The sequence below is a fragment of the Eremomyces bilateralis genome (assembly GCF_010015585.1).
Source record: "Eremomyces bilateralis CBS 781.70 unplaced genomic scaffold P152scaffold_2, whole genome shotgun sequence".
In the NCBI taxonomy this organism is placed as follows: Eukaryota; Fungi; Ascomycota; class Dothideomycetes; order Eremomycetales; family Eremomycetaceae; genus Eremomyces; species Eremomyces bilateralis.
In genome coordinates, this window is record NW_022985068.1 from 1,629,911 (window position 1) to 1,647,985 (window position 18,075).

General features: G+C 47.6%; 8 protein-coding genes across 8 annotated transcripts; 3 read left to right on the forward strand and 5 right to left on the reverse strand.

Moving 5' to 3' along the window:
- Positions 1-1,458: 1,458 nt before the first annotated feature.
- Positions 1,459-2,364, reverse strand: P152DRAFT_454831 (uncharacterized protein). Its single transcript, XM_033678662.1, has one exon. The coding sequence runs from the start codon at positions 2,087-2,089 to the stop codon at positions 1,466-1,468; it is 624 nt and encodes a 207-aa protein (XP_033538223.1). The 5' UTR covers positions 2,090-2,364; the 3' UTR covers positions 1,459-1,465.
- Positions 2,365-3,860: 1,496 nt separating this feature from the next.
- Positions 3,861-5,170, reverse strand: P152DRAFT_389371 (uncharacterized protein; the record flags this gene model as incomplete). Its single annotated transcript, XM_033675981.1, has 2 exons — positions 3,861-4,883; positions 4,937-5,170. 2 exons carry the CDS (start codon positions 5,168-5,170, stop codon positions 3,861-3,863), a joined length of 1,257 nt encoding a protein of 418 aa, XP_033538224.1.
- Positions 5,171-5,716: 546 nt separating this feature from the next.
- On the forward strand, positions 5,717-6,628 carry P152DRAFT_129489 (uncharacterized protein). Its single transcript, XM_033673755.1, has one exon. The coding sequence runs from the start codon at positions 5,852-5,854 to the stop codon at positions 6,485-6,487; it is 636 nt and encodes a 211-aa protein (XP_033538225.1). The 5' UTR covers positions 5,717-5,851; the 3' UTR covers positions 6,488-6,628.
- Positions 6,629-7,777: 1,149 nt separating this feature from the next.
- Positions 7,778-9,325, reverse strand: P152DRAFT_493004 (uncharacterized protein; the record flags this gene model as incomplete). Its single annotated transcript, XM_033682191.1, has 5 exons — positions 7,778-7,961; positions 8,026-8,326; positions 8,383-8,983; positions 9,043-9,185; positions 9,238-9,325. The coding sequence occupies 5 exons, from the start codon at positions 9,323-9,325 to the stop codon at positions 7,778-7,780; spliced, it is 1,317 nt and encodes a 438-aa protein (XP_033538226.1).
- A 1,727-nt stretch (positions 9,326-11,052) lies between these two features.
- P152DRAFT_511343 (ankyrin repeat protein) lies at positions 11,053-13,957 on the reverse strand. The gene is made up of 4 exons (XM_033682708.1): positions 13,094-13,957; positions 13,000-13,024; positions 12,375-12,947; positions 11,053-12,318 (listed from the first exon to the last, which is right to left on the reverse strand). Exons 1-4 carry the CDS (start codon positions 13,836-13,838, stop codon positions 11,256-11,258), a joined length of 2,406 nt encoding a protein of 801 aa, XP_033538227.1. The 5' UTR covers positions 13,839-13,957; the 3' UTR covers positions 11,053-11,255.
- A 206-nt stretch (positions 13,958-14,163) lies between these two features.
- On the reverse strand, positions 14,164-15,145 carry P152DRAFT_454834 (uncharacterized protein). Its single transcript, XM_033678663.1, has one exon. The coding sequence runs from the start codon at positions 14,865-14,867 to the stop codon at positions 14,427-14,429; it is 441 nt and encodes a 146-aa protein (XP_033538228.1). The 5' UTR covers positions 14,868-15,145; the 3' UTR covers positions 14,164-14,426.
- Positions 15,146-15,575: 430 nt separating this feature from the next.
- On the forward strand, positions 15,576-16,270 carry P152DRAFT_409659 (uncharacterized protein). The gene is made up of 2 exons (XM_033676947.1): positions 15,576-15,740; positions 15,934-16,270. Exons 1-2 carry the CDS (start codon positions 15,631-15,633, stop codon positions 16,007-16,009), a joined length of 186 nt encoding a protein of 61 aa, XP_033538229.1. The 5' UTR covers positions 15,576-15,630; the 3' UTR covers positions 16,010-16,270.
- P152DRAFT_388991 (uncharacterized protein) lies at positions 16,109-16,282 on the forward strand (the record flags this gene model as incomplete). The annotated part of the gene is made up of 1 exon (XM_033675959.1): positions 16,109-16,282. A coding segment is annotated over one exon (174 nt), but the record flags the coding sequence as incomplete, so codon positions are not given.
- Between the last annotated feature and the right edge of the window lie 1,793 nt (positions 16,283-18,075).

The window sequence follows — 18,075 nt, forward strand, 5'->3', positions numbered from 1 at the left end:
GTCGATAATCACCCTTTCTTCCATATTTGAGAGCTTTTTCGAATTCGGGACACAATCGCTTCGTGCAGTCATTCCGTTGCGGCGGTCACGTAAGGTACTCCACGGGACGTTGTAAGCTTTTGCAGCTTCTCGAATTGATTGAACTTGGTCTTGTTCGATAGTCTGGATGGCTAGGTTCATTCTAGCTTCATTTGAAGGTAATTGAGGGCTCTGTTGTTGAGACATTGCGAAAAAATCGTGATGATCGCTGTTACGGAGATGAAGTGGGCGACTCGGTGGTTTGGGCGACTCGCTGGTGGATTACGTTAGTTAACTTAACTAAGTTAGTTAACCAGAAAACGAAGAATTCATAGTCCAGACCTATCCCCTTCGTCGTCGTCGCCTGTATGCCCGAATCCTTAAGTTCTGAGCGCTGTCCTATTAAGACAGATACTAGGAATACCAAAAGAGTACTCCGCACTCTACTTAGGACAAGTTCAGCCGGACTTGCATCGAACTGGACACTTTTGATATGCCAAATGGAGTACGGAGTAAGAGAGTAGTATTATTGAATTATAATTGTATCATCCGAAGACTACGCTGGCATGTCCAACTACCGAGAGCTGCTAGTGACGGACTGACGGTACACTCGGTGGCTTCAATTCAGGGGTACGAATAGGGGGCGCAGATCGTCCAGAAATCCGAAGAGCGGGTGACTGTGCGGTTGCCAATAGCTTTGCCATACGGTACCATCTGGACACCACATCCCACCCAAGTCTTCATCACCGAGTATCGAGTTTCCAGAAGGACGATAAATTTCCAAACCGCATCTACTAATACTCGGGTACTGATATCTTGTGGAACTTGGCTTATTCAGGCTCCCCCTTCTTCCGGTGTTCGGCTCGCGTCGATCACGGCTCGGTTGGAATTATGTATCCCGCAAAGTCTGAGGGCCACCAATAAGGGGAGTTTTCATGAAGCTAGTATCTGATTAGAGGCCAAGAGCACCATTCAATGCTGTACGGCTAGATTTTATGGTGAGTAGTATGTTGTTCCCGCTACAAATCACGTTCAACATACGTAGTAATTATTACTGCTACATCTGATATTTTGCGCCCCAACGTGGTGGCAAAGAGCGACTAGACGTCTACTTTGTGAGTCCGAGTCCCTTCTTTAAGCTCCTAGGCATTTGTGGGAACCTGAGTCGGCAATGGGGTATTTCTTTCAATTGTCCAAGAAAGAAGATTCGAAAGAGGAGGAAAAGTTATGGAATTTCACCTAATGGTATCTGTATCTACCGTAACGCCATGAGTGAGGAGGAATCAGCATGATGTTGAAGTCCAATCTCGCAATCATGTACTCTGTACCTGTCCAGCTCGCTCTCGTTCTTTTCTTCTTCTTCTTCCTCCTCCTCCTCCTCCTCCTCCTCCTCCTCCTCCTCTTCTTTCTCCCGTTGCGTCTCCTCCACCGCCTTCGCAAGCGCTTCTCACTCCGTTTTGCTTTTGTGGCTCGGCTGCGAGAAGAGGGCGCCAAAGAATGACAGAATACTGGTCGATCGGCGTGCAACGCAGTAGTAGAGCGTCAATCCCATGACCAATATCTCCTGCTTCACGGCATCACTGTTCGCTTTCGGCCCCATGAATTCGATAGTGCCGATTTTCTTGAAAGCCCAGCAGTTTACGGAATACTTCGCGACGGGGCTTTGATCGGCGTCCATGCAGATGAAATCCCAGACCCTGAAGTCGCTGTCTCTGGTCCAGTGCATGGTTACGGGCTCGTCAGTGTCGGAGTAGGTGCGGGACTGGTGGGTATACTCGACCTTAAAGCGCTTCTGTGCTTTAAGCGTGATGGACTGATTGTTCAACTCGCAGTCGGCATCGATGCCGAAGGTGTGCAGTGAGCCGGTGCCAAAGGTCGACTCGTCCTCGGCACGCTTGAAAACCAGATGGGGCTTGAGCGATTTGAAGTCGACGAGGTAGACTGGTTTTGCCTCTGGATCGTCTTTCCCGACGACTTTCGCTGTGAAGTCCTTCCAGGAGAAGTCAACCTGGAGAGTACGGCCCTGCATTGAGGCTTTTTCGTGCGGTAGCATCTCTATCGAATGCTCCATTGCGTTGTGATCTTTTCTCGTGACGAGAGGCTGTTGAGCTCAGTGTGGACAGGGTAGAGGCCGGTTTGGTTTTCTGACTCAGTCTTGCAAAGGTCTTTGAAGGGATTGGTTACGGTAGATGGAGTTATCCTGCTGGTTCCGGTGGTGAAGGAGATGATTCGCGACAACCGAATTATATAACCTGATGTTAGAAAATATCGATCGACACCTTCCTCCATCCCGGCCGACGTGCCATCTCGCCCGATCTCGGTAGGAATTGCACTGGGACATCATGATCATCAGTAAATATTCCGTACAGGAGCAAGAGATCGACGCAGGCGCGGTTTAAGCACTGCCATCTGTGGGTACGAACTCCAGTCCCCACGTGGGCCAACCAATGTTGGCGGGAACGGGCTCAGGAATGAATGAATCAATCAATCAATCAAACCAATGCATGTACGTAGTCTTCTCGATACAACAATTATCTACAACTTCATAATATCAGACCCTGCGATACACAATAAAAGACATGACAATCACCTACTGGGTCTTGAATCAGACCAGATACTCCACCAAAATTAGCGACCGGGGTCGCCCCCAAAAGTTCAACTACGCGTGCCCTTCGAAACCGCCGATGCTAATCTTTTATTGTAGGCTTATTTCGATATATTTTTTAATATACTATAAAAGAGTGGGTCCTTTTACCCTTTACCTAGCCCCGCGTGAACTTTCGAGTACTGAAAGTTAAATGGTTGGCTGAAACGGCTGGGAACTCTGAAAACTTCAACTACGCGTCCACACAAATCTTACAAATGGACCTCAGACGGCATCTAAAGATGCCTTGCCTGCACCGCCACATTATAGTCACGTGCAGCATCTGAAGATACCGTCTGAGGCTCTGAGCTTGCTGAGATAAGCATAAACCTTGAGTCACTTTGTTAGGCACTCAAGCCTCCCGTCTCTTCGTTCCTCCAGGCACTTCTGCAGCCTCTCGAATTGATTGAACTTGGTTTTGTTCGATAGTCTGGATAGCTAGGTTAATTCTAGCTTCATTTGAAGGTAATTGAGGGTGCTGTTGTTGAGACATTGCGAAAAAACCGTGATGATCGCTGTTATGGGGATGAGATGGGCGACTCGGTAGTTTGGGCGACTCGCTGGTGGATTACGTTAGTTAGGCATATGTTATCTAGGATAGAGCACGCCTGGTCAGCGAACGATCCTCGGCTAATTATCTATCTATTCGCTTAATTGCCCCGCTATAGACCTCGTTAAGCGCTGCCGAACCTTTCGACAGCTTCCCTAGAGTGGACATCACTTTCTGTCTATTCCTTTTATCAAGGAGCGAGTCAACATGAAGACGCGCGAGAATGAACCTAGCCGCCTTATAAGTACGAATATATCGTAAGAGAAAATGTCTAAAGAGTACTTATTGTAACGGATCACGATAATATCTTGATTTCAGGGGCGAAAACCATACAACATCTAAAGGCTGGAGGACATGGGAAGAATGGGCTGGCAAATACAAAATAAATACCTTACTATCTTTCGCCAACTTCATAAGCTCGATCGTAGCATGCGTACCGTGCCCGTCACATACCAAAAGGCGCCATTCTTGGGGGTCTTCTTCTCCATAATGGTTCAGGGTTTGGCCTCCGTAAGAACCTTTTCTCGAGCCATTGTAGGCCAATTTCGTTAGATGTCCAGGCATTTTCTGAGGACGTATAATGCCAGTTCGGGGCCTCTAAGGCCTTGCTTGGCCTACAACATTATTAACTTCTTTACATGATTATCTTTACTCTTTTGCCGCAACAAACTCCTTACGCCTCTTCATGCCCGCAAACGGACACTCTCCTGCTCCCCGACCCTTCATAAACTCGACCGTCGCCCTCATATCCTCAAGACCCTTGCCCTCTTGCGGTGGCGGTCCGATCGACTTTAGGTCATACCCCGTTGGCTTATACCTGTCGCCTTTGCTGCCGGGTTTCCTAGCGCCAAACATCCTCAGAAGCACTGCGCCAGGACTCCAAATCGACCAGAAGCCAGGTTGAACATACCAAGGCTGGAAGCCCCCATGACCGAAGTTGTACAAGCCCTCAGCATTTGGTGTAGACGCGACGGATTGATAGGCGAAAACCTCTGGGCGGGGTAGCGCAAGGTAGCGGAGGAGCATCTTGCGGGTGTTCCTGATAGCGAATAGGAGAGCAGACACGAACGGCCCAGGGGCTTCGATGCAGAGGCTTGTCCTCATCGTATCATCCAGATCCGAACCAACGACCTGTCTAAGGAGTGCCGTGACTCCCTTGCCCAACTTCTTGGTGGCTGAATCAACATAGACTCTCACATACTGATCTCCTGTTGCCGTCGGTCTTGCAACCTCTTTCTCATATTCCTTCGTCCATTCAATCAGCTCAGTCATAAAATGCAACCCATCCTGCCATCCTAACTCAAAACTTTCTAATGGAGTAAATAGGATCTCCAAGTCTTCGCCAAGGTTGCGATGGAAGATTCCCACGGCGCACTTTTCGACATCGCTGAGATTCCGCCACTCTTCGTTATCTATAACATGCACGATCTCCAACGCTCCGTCGCCCAACGTGTGCAGAAGGTCCATGTCTAGAATCTTTCCCGCTTTACGATATCGAGCGTGGAGGTAGTTCATTCGTGCAACAGCATCCATGTAGCGCTCAGAATCCCGTGGCTGTGTTTGTGACTCACGTAGAAGAACCTCCGTATCGACAGCTCGCCTTCCTGCATTCCTGGCGTTATTTTGACCCGTGACGGCAAACAGCTTTGACATCGTGGGTATCCCGCCCGCCTATATAATCAAGTCAGCGGCAATACCACAAGGGTTAGAGTACTACTACATACCTTCAGAAGAGCAACACTTCGCGCCTTGTTCATCGCATAAGGAAACTCAAGCGATTGCAGCTGGGTCATGATTTCGAACGCTTCCTGCGTAGTCATGCTCGACAACGGCCTTTTACCATCCGTAAAGGGAGACGCAATCCTGTTTGTACGCTTGTAACGCAACCAACGAACGAGTGCAAGGTATGTAACTATAACAACCACGAAGACATAATGCTTCGCGGTAAAAGCTCGCATATATGCTAGTGAGATTGACAAACTCAAGGGATGCAATGCTTTTGGAGCCATGATGAAGGCTGAGTAGAAACAGATTGCAGTATTACCTAAATGAAAATAGGGCAGATAGTCCAGGCTATATACATGCCATTAATATTGCCGAATCGGTGGACGTCAGACTTCACGAAATGGAGCCGAGAAAAGCTTTCACATGATTTACACCAAGTCTTCCAGTATTCCGTATCATTGGTCGGTCGAACTTTGTTCAGGCCAAGCCGATTGGATGTTCACGATCCATTCCCACATATGGCCCATGGTCGAGCGCGCTAGAAGCAATAAGCCAATCAAATCACAACCGATAACCTTGTGTAAATGTTTTGCAAGACGTACCGACCTTGACGTAGAATGACCTCGACAGCAGAACATTGCGAACCTTAGCAAATGTAGTGGAAACAGATAAACTAATCATGGTGCTGACAGCTGTAGGACCTCGGTTACCCGGTACTTTGTGTCGTATGTGTATGCCAAATCTTCGGGCCCAATAAGGAAAGTATATTAATACAATACCTATCCTCTCGTGTGATCGTGTGCATTGGTTGTCGCATCTAGCAATCCACGTCATTTCCCCATTAAGGGGCCTGAATTTGTGTCGCTCAACAAGAGTAAACCATTACACCTAGACATCACTGCGGATCGTCGACAATGGACTACTTCCAATCTATTCCCTGGTGCGCGGCGCTTCTCGAAAAACCCGGCATTGTTCCATACACACCCACGTGCCGCCTCGAACCAGACGCCAACGGCGCTCTCCCAACACAAGACCAATTCTTCCGCATCAATCTCAGAAGCAGCGACTTAATTCCCCATGCAATCGGCTTCTACCAAGACCCGTTCTCCCCTGCTACCATTTCACCCTCTCCAACCTCATCTGGTCTCCGTCTCCTGATCCACTCCTCCACCTTAATGCTAGACCTCCGTCCCGGAACGAATGGCTATAACGGGTCCGCACACGGCGGGCTCATGTCCACGCTGATCGACGAAGCGATGGGCTCTCTTATCTATATCAACCATCAGCTATACACTGAAGTCGAAGCAAAACACAAAGAGAAGATGCCATCGAATGTTCTGAACATGCACGGAGTTGCGATGTTCACGGCGGGTATGAATGTACGGTTCCTAAAGCCGTTAGGGACGCCGCAGGTCGTGCTAGTGACGGCAAGCCTCAACAAAATTGAAGGGAGGAAAGTGTACTTAGACGTCCAAGTGAAGGATAGGGAGGGGGTTAGGTTTGCAAGCTGTGAAGGGATGTGGATGAGTGTATTAAGGGAGAAGCTGTGAGATGGTGGAATGATCTTTTAGGGGCACAGCGATGGGTGCCGGGTTACGCAGTTGGTAACGTAACTTGTCTCGGACATTGTAATTAAGATCCCATCGCTCAGCAAGCTCTTCGAAGGAAGCGGGAGGGCGATCGTGAAGCATTGGGTCTAGGGACTGACCATTGCTATGGAAAATCCCGCAGCCAGTACAACCTGGAGTCCCATAGGATACACTCTGGGTGTCGGTAGCGCAGAGAGGGCCTTGGACGCCAATGAAGAGATCAAGCAACGCTTCGGGGTAGTGCTAGTATGAGACGTATCCTTGCATCTTTTTAAAGTACGTCCCAGGCTGCCCTAAAGGCCTCTTAGTAGCAGGATCAATAGCTACGTAGGAGGCATCCCCAGGTTGTCCAATTAGCGTAGGGAGAGATCCAGCGGAGGATGTTGCAGGCTCAACCTGAGGTTGCTGTAATTGGGACTCCGGATCCGCTTCCACAGCGGTGGTAGCATCAGACGGCACTCCCCATACAAATTCAGTGGTGAGCTCATCCTCAGATACCTCGTCATCGGAAGCGGTGGTGTCTGAAGCTGATGGGAGCATCGAAAGCATAGTTGATCGCTTCGATTGTACAGATTAGAGTTGCGATGAGCAATGGAGCGGGCAAAAAGGCGCAAAAGCTGTAATTTTCGTACCGCGTTGTGATTGGAGTCTATTAGTACGCTAACTTGGCGCCACCAAGCCCCTCCCGGCGCTAAAAAGGAATGAACCAGATGGACCGTGCATGGAATAGGAATCCACATCTTCTCTACTATCTGTCTTTGTAACACCTAAAAAGGGAAAGAATAGGGATAGAATCGAATACGGAATGGAGCTGTGCGGAAACGCCAAGAAACACAGATATTCTGTGACACCTAATACGGAGTACATGCCTTCCAAAAAGCCCTGGTTACCTTTGCGATCATACAAACATCTGTACGTCAACCTACCACAACAAATCACCAAAGCTAGAAACCATCACCAAAATGCGCTTTCAAACCCGATTCCTTGCTAGCTACTGGCCGCTCAGGTGTTCTTAGATTAGCCTTATCCAGGAGGCGAAGGGTTTTCTCTCGTCTCTGGCGATGTTCCGTAGTCCACTAATAGCTTCTCAATATCAGCACATCTGCCAGCATTACTTTCAGGCACATGTATTCGATGCATTGGATGATATGGGCTTAGCAATTGAGGATTTACAGAACAAAGAGACCGCAAGTGCTCTCCTCCTAGTTCGTATTGACAAGAGAATTAATCCTATTGAAGCTAGTCACAGCATTACGAGCGTATAGCATTCGCTCCAGTGGTAGCATTCATTACCGTTGAAGATGTATTTGCAGCAGGAAGACTGTCGTCCGCAGCAAAGATGATGGCCAGCATTCCCATTGCCTCTGCCCCTCCTGCATCAGAGACCATCCCTTCTGAGCTGTGGTCACCATGACCCATTGATGCCATAGGACGTCTAGAAGATCCATTTCATCAGCTAGGGATCATGGAAAATTGAGAACCAGTTAGTGGCAACTTACAGTTTGTGTTTGATGAGATCATATGTTGCTGCGACGATAACCTCATCCCCTTTCTTCACACTGACAGGATCCAGGCACTTCGTATAGTTCTGAATGGTTCGCCACTCAGAACCTTCGAGGACAAGAGTACCTGATTCACCTCCATACAGAGCGGTTGAAGTACATACTAGCATGCGATTGACGTACAGGCTCACATCAACACCACCATCGTGGAGGTGAGCATGCATGTTGTACAAAGTCCCGGCTCTGGTTACTGTGTAGGAAGGTGAGAGCATGGTGGTTGACTTGTTCGCAGGCGGATCTAGATGGCATCAGTGTCAGAGTCCAGTAAATATGAAATGTCAAAGGAGTACTTACAGTATGCAACGCCTCTGCATCCCAAGACGCTCACGGATGTCATGGAGGCGTCTTTGTATCCTTCGGGGCGACCAGGGACGTACTCATATTGGATGGTGATGTAAACGCTTTGCTCTTCTTTCCTGTAGTTCACAAACTCCGAAGAATGGATGATTCTGTCCGTGGGACTGACATATGATCCAGCCTTTAGGTTACCTTTCCTCACAAAATAATCAATTGGAGTCCCATCGTCCCCACTCCCCATGATCTGCGTAAGGCCAGCGAATTGTCTCTTTGAATGTGAATGTGAGTGGCTGTCCATATTGGATTCGGAACCATTGGAGTGGCCTCCAGCCTCTGATCCTGCGGCTGGTGTAGTTGAGGCACCGGGCAAAGGGGGAAGGTTTTCAGTGGAGCAATTGAATGGATTCGGTGTAGTCTTTCCCATATTCCCTATAAAAACATGGTGATTGTAGACTCCAGTGGCTATGTCTGCATGAGATCCATTCTCATAAGTCAGGTCGGTACTGCCAAAGAGGATGATGCAGTTCTTGCAGAGCCCTTCAAGCACTCCACTGAAGGCACTGCCATTGGGATCAAGAGTTGCATCCGTATGCGCAGCCTGTTCATTTCAGTCAGTTTCTTGCATGGTTAACTGCCATCTGGATCGTATTGACTCACACCAGCAGGTCGAAGCTTAAGTGGACCGTAGCGCACAATCTCTCGCTCTGCAATTGGATATAGCAATGGAGCCAACTTTTCAATTGTCGCTGGTTGGATAGGATTCAGTCCTTGTGGTAGAGGAACTGCTAACTGGCGGCGACCTTTGGATCTGATCAGTCGAGTATCTCAGTCCTCATTGACGCTGCAACATACCCAGTCGATCAGAGTCTGGCAAAGCTGGTAGGCCAGCAATACCTTGACCGAGAAGCAAAACTGTCAGCCAGCTCTTCGATAGTCCCATCTTGCTTCCTTTACCCGATTCTCGCTATTGTGGTCAAGTTCTCCTGCCCACTATTTATACGGGTGCTGTCCTGACATGATCCAGAGCACGTGCTTTGACAACTCTCGCGAAGCATACCGTTGCGGTGCATAATTTTCCGTCTCTTCCAAGCATTGAAAATGCGGTCTATGCCATATTCGGCTTATGAAAGCATTTGTGCAACTAATTTATGATTGATTCGAGTTGATAGCGGTCTTGAGAGTGCATTACGAGCGAATCCGAAGTTTTTAATCTGTCCTTTGCCCTATTGATCACGGTGAAAGAGCCAATACGGATCTGAATCAAGAAATTAAAGAGGGACTGCGACTGAGATGGGTCCAGTTCATTTCGACGGAAGATCGAAACAGGGCTTCCATGTTATGGTTCTTCCTTGTCTATGTGCGATACACCTAGGTCCAAATCTGCCATCGACCTCTTAATAAACCATAGGAATTAACTCTCCAGTTCAGGAGGCATGGATAATGGATTAATTCTCAAATGCAATTTGTACTTCGCGATGAGGAATTATGACCAGTATAGTTGTGCCAACGTTGAGCAAGGGCGGCTCTAATATATCCAATGCCTTAACTAGTTAGGGAACTAGCTATGGATAGTCGCTGCTTCTGTCCTGATCCCAACTGTCGCATTTTGCGGGGATGATGATTAAGCACGATCGCTGCTTAAGCTCAGTTACTGTAGAGTCATAGTTAACGCAAATTGGTATTAGTTAACGATTCCCATTATCTAGAAAAGGGGATCTAGCTAGTAAGGCAGATGAAGATAACTTAAATACATAGGAGAAGACTGAAGAGCCCTGATTAGGCCTAGCCCAGGGGTAGAGGGCAGTGAAAGGAATGTTAGGTGGCAGTAGAAGCCAACAGGGGCATCTTGCGACACCAACCCTCCTACTGAGTATTGTACTTCATCGGCCCAACAGTTCGGGTTTTATACGGTCCCTTTGTGACAGTCTTGGGCTTCGTCCAGTCTGTGTGTTGTGGCCTTGCGGCCTAAGGCAGAAGAGATAGGTAGACTGTTCGCCCACAGATGTAAATAGCAGATCGCAGTAAGAGAGATCTTTTCCTTTCTCTTTAACAATTCATCAGCGTTACCAGCTTACCAAATCCTTCGTGGTTTGGGCCTATGACACCCTTCGGCACCCTATTACAAATAAATCTTTAGTTACGCAACGTACTATGCTCGTCGTGGCCGTTTTCGGCCCATTTAAGACCCTGCAGAGCAAAGGCAGCATAAGAGCGAGTTGACGATCTGAATGTGCAGCCGACTCTAGATAAGGCTCGTGTATCCATAATGAGCAAATCAACCATGCGATATCGAATCAGTTTATCCACCCTGTCGAATATTTAACGTTAATCACGCTTACTGACCTTAGTTTCCTTTCTAAGGTTTTCACAGAAGTTTGTCCGGTCGATACGCCTGACGATATTTTTATCGAGCTCTATGAAGGGAGTAGGGAAGCTTAGCGCCACTGTCTGAACTTCCTCATGTGTCACAGAATATCTGTGTTTCTTGGTGTTTCCCCACGGCTTTATTCCGTACTCGATTCTATACCCCTATTCTTTCCCTTTACTCGCGCCCCACGCTCATTACTTGTAATGGGCGTTAGCCAGCCCAATGTACAGGAAATAGTCCCAGGACGCGTCGAAGCGTGTTATCTTCGCACCATTACCGTATTCCGTACTTATTTTGGTGGATTAGTGAATTTAATCCAATTATCTAAGCTGCTAGATATTGTTTGAAGTTCTAATTCATTTCCATCGTGGTTTGATATGCCGCCCAATCTAGCCACTCTTCCACCCTAAAACCCACCCCCACAATTGAATCATGCCTATCCCTCGCCCCATCATGAAACCTGAGAAAGAAAGGATAGAGGAACCCTCCATTGGCACTACAGCTAATCTTTCGTGATTCTTAAACCCTTTTTGCGAGCTATTAGCGCCAAAACCTCATCCATACCGCGATGTTGTAACATCTCACGGCACGTATACCCGCTGTTATCTATCGAATCAGGGTTTGCTCCTGCTTCAACTAGAAGCTTTGCTGCCTCAGTATTCCCTCTCCAAGCTGCCACGAAAAGTGGCGTAGAGTAATACCTTCCCCCTCTTCGATCGATTTTCACGTCATCTCCTCGTTTAAGCAGCAGCTTGATTATCGACACCATATCATACGACGCCGCGTAATACAGCGGCTGCGTCTGTTCGATCGGTTTCGTGTCCGTGGTCCCGATCAGGAACTGGGCCCAGGAATCGAAGTTCCCTCCGTGTTTCCCAGATTTCGTTGCGAAGAAGGAGAGGATGAGATCCACGTCAGCGGGTTTCAGTGCGGTAAGTTCTGCGTGATACGGCCAGAAGTATGCCGCGTACAGTAGCAATGGGTGCGCTCGGAATCGGTTGCGTAGGTGAACAGATCCGGTAACGCGACCGTTGGAGAACTCGTCGAAGTAGAGATATGTTAGACATTTCCGCATTATCTCTCTGTTGCTCGACACACTATCCAATGCAAACCCCGAGACGCTTGAAGTTTTGATCCAGTCCGACATAAGAAACGTCCGAATTGAATCATGAGATAGCTTAACGCTAGCATTGTCGGACAACATCTTCGCTGCAGGTGGTATATTGCTTTCACTGTAGCTCAACCCTACTTCCGCGTGAATCAGCCCCTGACAGAGAGTCAGCAGCGCTTTGGGCTTTGCGAGTCGGCAATCTTCGTCCAAGGACCGGTCAGAGTCGTGGAGGACAACGGCTTCCGCGAGTTCGTGGATGGTAAGTGGCCGCACGCTGAAGCTGAGCCAGAGGAGGACATCTCGGGCCAGCGAGCGGTCGGATGGGGGGATGCGTGAGAGGATTGTGGCGTACGTTTCGTGGAGAGTGGTGGGGAGGTCGTTCAAGGCGGACTTTATAGCGCGACCGGTGCGGAGAGAAGAGAGGTGGTCCATTGACAGTTGAGCCCAGCGAAACCTTGAGAGGTGTCAGAAAGATGAGATGGGATCAGAATATACGGAAAGTTAACTTACATGCCGTTCGCTGTAGATGCGATTGTTTCCAACACTTGTTCGCGGGTTGCTTTGCTCAAGCAACTGAATACTGGCTCTGATTTCATTCGGTAGTCAACATAGCTCGCTATGTCATGATTGATCATAGACGCCGCCATGTACCGAGTGATGACCATGGAACTAGTTTCCGGGCGTGTATCTGCATCTGTTGTGCAAGTTATTAGTACTCGTAGAGTAGGTGCAACTGCCACAAGCTCTGCCAGAGCGGACAATATGGTGCCCTGGTGAGGCGTTTCATTAAGTGCATCAACGAGTATAAAGAACTCCTCGAATATATTTATGGACTTCCGTAAAAGCTCGATAAGCTCGTGGACACTCAGAGTATTCCGTGTGATTAAATGATAGTCGTGTCTCCGAATTGGCCGAATCCACTCGATTATTTCGGGCTTCCTCTCAGCGGCTTGCGCAAGGATCGAGCCCAGCACGTTGGCCGGCTGCTGCGTACTCGCGTTATTCAGAGAACAATAATGAAATCCGCATACTCTATTGTTAGAGGATTGACAGCGACTCTGGAGTTTCTCAACGATGCAGGAACTAGGTTGCTGTGAGCTAGATATGCAAAAGCGGATAATACGGTCCTACGAACAATATCATAGTCTTTCCCGCTCCCGCTATTGCCAAAGCAATTAGTGTCAGTACAGCTATATCTGAGACGTCCCCGAAATGGAACTTTCTCTTACATTTGCCTGTAACCCACATGATTCGTCTCTTATCGCCAACAGAGCTCAGCCAGCCATGGAATTCCTTGTCGAAGAACCATTCTCCACTGCCTGGAGCCCGAAGCTGAGTTAGATCCGCGTGCTCTTCTTCGGGTCGTACGGGGGCGAGCCAACGGATGATCTCTTCGGTGTCTTTTAGGAGGCTTTCTGATTTGCGTTCTATTATGTCTTCATGTATTGTGTCTGACAACGACTTCATATCGGCGTGCACTTTTGTCGTCAGCGCTGAAGTCTCATTCATAATGATCATGAGAAACCATGTTTTGGACCGTTCAAGAGACGCAATATATCGATCGATATCCCGTTTCGCAAAAGGCCAGGTGAGTGTTCTCTTTGCATTATTTAGCACGCCTGTCGGCACCTTGAGCCGTTTCTGAAGAGCCACAAGTGTCTCCCGTGTCATCGACACCATTGCTGGCCATGATTCCTCATCCGCTAAGTCGGAATTCCTGGGTAAACGGTCTTCGAAATCAGCGGAGACGGATTCCAGAATACCCTTAAGCGCAAAAACTTCCAGCATCAGACTTCTCGTCTCCTCTTTCCGATCCTTCAGGGCGGCACCATATGAGCACAAAGCAGTTGCCACTTGGCCGACTGCAATCACCAGCCCAGCAATTGAGACCGGATCGGTCATTGCTAAACATGGAACGACGTCGAAAAGACCGCCAGTGTAAATCGAGGAGGGTTCATACGTCGGGTATTTCATAGATCGCTAAAGCGCAAATTATTCAACCCCTAATGAATTCAACTTTCAGTGTTCCACAACTCTTGCATAAAGTCCCATTTGACACTTGATCTTCCTGATATCTACATCGATCGAGAGAGTGAGACCTGAGAGAGAGAGAGAGATTCATACGCCCGTCAGGCCTCTCGGCGAGGCCCATGTGGGGAACTACCCGGGCTGACTAATTACATACATTAGTGCCTTGTGGCCTTGTGCCCCCATTCGATTCAACATGAAGGGTGAAGGGGGGGCGCTTAGTCACCGTGCAGAGGGCTTGGCAAAGGCTCAGATTCATCAATTATTTCATTTTTTACCACTTATCAGAGCGAATTCGGCCTCCTTTTAGCTCGATGAGCTTTTTACAACGCGGAGGCATCTCACTAATATATCCACGAATTGATTGCTGTGATACCGAGCGAAGGCAGCCCGAATAGCTTGCTTAAACTCCTCCACCGAATGCCACGATCCACCTCGAAGTACCTGTTTCATCGCTCTCTAAACTGGCTCCTGTGGACTTAGATCAGATGATTGAGCGGGGTAATCAAGTAAGAGGAGATCTTCATCTCTTTTTCATTGTATAACGGGATTGTTCATAGAACGAGTTCCATGAGATGGGTCGTTATCCTCAACAAAGAAGAATTTCCGATTAAATTTAGCCTCGAGCCATTTAATATGTTTAATATGATGCGGAGGAACTTCTTTTAGATAGAATTTCTGGCTCATAGAGTTTCCTTTAGGCTTTAATTCGACCTCTGGTCGATCAGCTGTTTCTCGAAAGATTCGGACGTTCTCAGCATGTTGCTCTTCTGATTCAATGCCAGATCGGCGAGGGGCGCGTGGTCTGTAGGCTTTCGGGACGGTCGGACAAGCTGGATCGTTGTAGAAGACGAGTGGACCTTTGTGGCCGTACGAAACACCGCTTGCGACGTGAACGGTAACGTTGAGTGGGAGTGATCCTGTCTCCTGGAGATTTTGAAGACGTTGACTTGCTCCGGGGACCCCGAAGCTCATATTCAGGTCGATCTGAGAGATCTCGAGAATTGAAATGGGCTTCGTCTGTGTAGTAGACGTATCGCCAGAATCTCGTTAATATTTTGCCCTTGTATCGTTGGCCAAACGAGACCCGTCTTCGTTTATTTGCTAGGGAGATAGCTATGATATAGGGCTTTCGAAATCGTTGGGCTCCAGACCGTTTCTGTACGTTTCGTTGTACTGTTTTCCCTTTAACATTGAATTCGAGTGAGACGGTTTGATCGCAGAAGTTACGAGAACCACTTTCATTTGCCTGGAGGAACGAAGTTCCGTAAGGTCTTTGGTCGCACGAGGGGAGACAACAAACTTCTAACTCGACCTTAAATCACATGATATTCACGTGAGTTTCACGTGATTTGTCCCCCTCAACCACAGCCGTCGTTGACACGCCTTCGTCGACATCGCGATCGGCCCCCCCGCTTTAGCCCCTGTGATATGATTGGAACGAACTATAAAACTACACGCTCCGCGGCGTCCACTTCGCGTCCGCAGACACTGCCGGATTCTGACCTTGCGCCTGACTGAGTCCGATCGTTGAGTCTGGCTCGGATGGTTAAGACGGACTCTAATGGTCGAGACTTCACTCTGATTGTCGAGACTGACTAATTTGATAACGCAAATAAATCCAACAACGATGGATTCTTTTTCAATATGCCTCCTATAAATGAAAGTGCAATTGCTGAAGCTATATAAGCTTTTTGAGATCGAGAATTCCCATCGATTCACAAATTTGCGGAGGCTTATGGCGTTAAGTACTCTACTCTCTAAGAACATATCTAAAAGGGCACCGAATCCCATCAAAAAGGGGCCGAGAAGTTGCAAAAGTTGTCAAAAGATCAAGAAAAATGGCTGGTCTTGTGACAGTCTTGGGCTTCGCCCAGTCTGTGTGTTGTGGCCTTGCGGCCTAAGGCAGAAGGGATAGGTAGACCGTTTGCCCACAGATGTAAATAGCAGATCGCAGTGAGAGAGATCTTCTCCTTCTCTCTTTAGCAATTCAACAGCGTTACCAGCTTACCAAATCCTTCGTGGTTTGGGCCCATGACAGGTCTAGTGGATTACGGAAGAAGACCTTTGCGGGAGGGCCCCTTCGCATGCCCAGGTTCGCTAAATGGCAGAACTGATTGCGAAAGAAAATAGAGATAACACTCCCTGCGGCACAAATTAGACCGACGGGTTTCTACTCCGGAATCCTGAGGTAAGAAACGATTATCGGACGGACGATCGAGGCTTCTAGAATAAATTCTGCCACAAAAGATGTTATTTCGGAGTTCTTTTCGGCTTATACACGCATTATCGAAAGGTATAACATTAAAACCAATAACCAGTGGAATTTTAATGAGCATAGCATCGCCCTAGGGTGCGGAATTAATGGCCGCGTAATTACACCAGTCTAGGAGAAGCAAAAGAGGAAGAAGAACACGATATACGTGAAGATTCCTAAAGATAGAGAATGGGTCTCTATCCTAGAATACATATATGCAGATGGCCGATCAATTACGCCCCTGATTATCCTTAAAGGCAAATCTCTGCAGTCGACGTAGTTCCCTTCTCGCGATATCCCGAACTGGCATTATACGTCCTCAGAAATTGCCTAGACATCCAACGAAATTGGCTTATAATGGCTCGAGAAAAAGTTCTTACGGGAGGCCAAACCCCTGAACCAAAATGGAGAAGAAGACTCCCGAGAATAGCGCTTTTTGGTATGCGCCGGGCACGGTACGCATGCTAAGATCCAGCTCATGAAGTCGGCGAAAGATAGTAAGGTATTTATTTTATGTTTGCCAGCCCATTCTTCCCATGTCCTCCAGCCTTTAGATATTGCATGCTTTTCGCCCCTGAAATCAAGATATCATAAAGAACTGAGCCGCCTATCTTCGCTTGATGACTCTGCACCAGTTAAGAAGCATAATTTTATAGAAATATATTATAAATCTCGAAATACGGCTCTAAATTCGCATAACATACGTGCAGGGTTTCGTGGAACAGGAATGGTGCCCTTTAACCCAGCCAAAGTATTAAATAGTTTCGTAATTGAACGAAATTCACACCGTAATGCCCAGTCGTGTGACCCCTAAACTAATTCCGTATACCTATAGCATACTAAAGGGGCTACAGGACATATATAAGCAAAAGTTTGAGGGAATATCATCGCGAGACTTCGGGGGATTCTAGGGGAAGTTGGCCAAGTCCCTGGCGGAGAAGAATACCGAAATCGCTGCACTTAAAGCACACGTTCTACAACTTGAAAAAACTATTCAAGATCTAGGTGGTTCGACTACGAGGAAAAGGAAACGAGTCTAGCCTGATTTGAACGAAAGATTTGCTACAATTGAGCAAATCGTTGCGTTGCAGGAGGCGGCCAAAGAAGCGGAGCGGAAAGCTGCGGAAAAGGCGGAGAGGATTTCAGAGCACGCAAATCTAGATTCGAGCACTTATGCTCTGTATTTGAACTAGATGTATAGAAATATATATGGTGGCTGTTCTATTTGTGTAACTCTAGGGCAATACGTGGATCAAATGGATTGTTTGTGGTGGCCGGAAACTGGGATGACCGGAAACTGGGTGCTTTGACTTAGAGGTATTATGAATAAATTCGAGGGATTCGTCGTCGTAGTGAAATTCGAACCGGACTAGGCAAGTCGCTATTATTCTAAAAACAATTGAATTGGGAATATAAACTATATCATTCTATGTAGGATCATCGCATCCAAAATAGCGAATTCATTCCTTGCTTTGTTGCTTTATGGTATACAATATGTTGACTCTTTGGCCTATCATATGACTGCCGTAGCATCATGTCTTAAAACCAACCTAGAACAATGGAAAATAAGCCTTTTATGATGCTTCTGTGAATATAATTCGAGTACTCTTTTAAGGGAGATTCGAAGACTGCGAACTCTAGCTTCGTTCCTCCAGGCTCTCTTTGAGCGAAACCCGCTTGCGGGTTCGCATCTCCTGTATTGCAAAGCTAAAGAAGAAGAGCTATTGTCGCACGTGATGTGCTAAAATGGTTGGGGGTGAGGTGCTGTTGTTCCAGCAGCGAAGTTGTTGTGTGTAAGTTGTGTGTAAGTTTTTTTTGTTCTAGCTGAATGCCTGGTTCCCCGGCCCTACAGATATACGAGAGTCACGGCAAGATTATTAATGCAGTTTGTAGCCTTGGACTCCTAGAGCTCATGCCTTGGCCTGC

Excerpts from the sequence above, each read along its gene's own strand:
- P152DRAFT_409659 (XM_033676947.1), top strand. The coding sequence starts at position 15,631 with ATGGCGTTAAGTACTCTACTCTCTAAGAACATATCTAAAAGGGCACCG. Across the intron at positions 15,741-15,933 it reads AAGATCAAGAAAAATGGCTG|GTCTAGTGGATTACGGAAGA; the intron begins GTCTTGTGACAG and ends GGCCCATGACAG.
- P152DRAFT_454834 (XM_033678663.1), bottom strand. The coding sequence starts at position 14,867 with ATGAGCTTCGGGGTCCCCGGAGCAAGTCAACGTCTTCAAAATCTCCAG.
- P152DRAFT_454831 (XM_033678662.1), bottom strand. The coding sequence starts at position 2,089 with ATGGAGCATTCGATAGAGATGCTACCGCACGAAAAAGCCTCAATGCAG.
- P152DRAFT_129489 (XM_033673755.1), top strand. The coding sequence starts at position 5,852 with ATGGACTACTTCCAATCTATTCCCTGGTGCGCGGCGCTTCTCGAAAAA.
- P152DRAFT_511343 (XM_033682708.1), bottom strand. The coding sequence starts at position 13,838 with ATGAAATACCCGACGTATGAACCCTCCTCGATTTACACTGGCGGTCTT. Across the intron at positions 13,025-13,093 it reads CATGTGGGTTACAGGCAAAT|CGGGAGCGGGAAAGACTATG; the intron begins GTAAGAGAAAGT and ends CTTTGGCAATAG. Across the intron at positions 12,948-12,999 it reads GCGGGAAAGACTATGATATT|TTCCTGCATCGTTGAGAAAC; the intron begins GTTCGTAGGACC and ends ACAGCAACCTAG.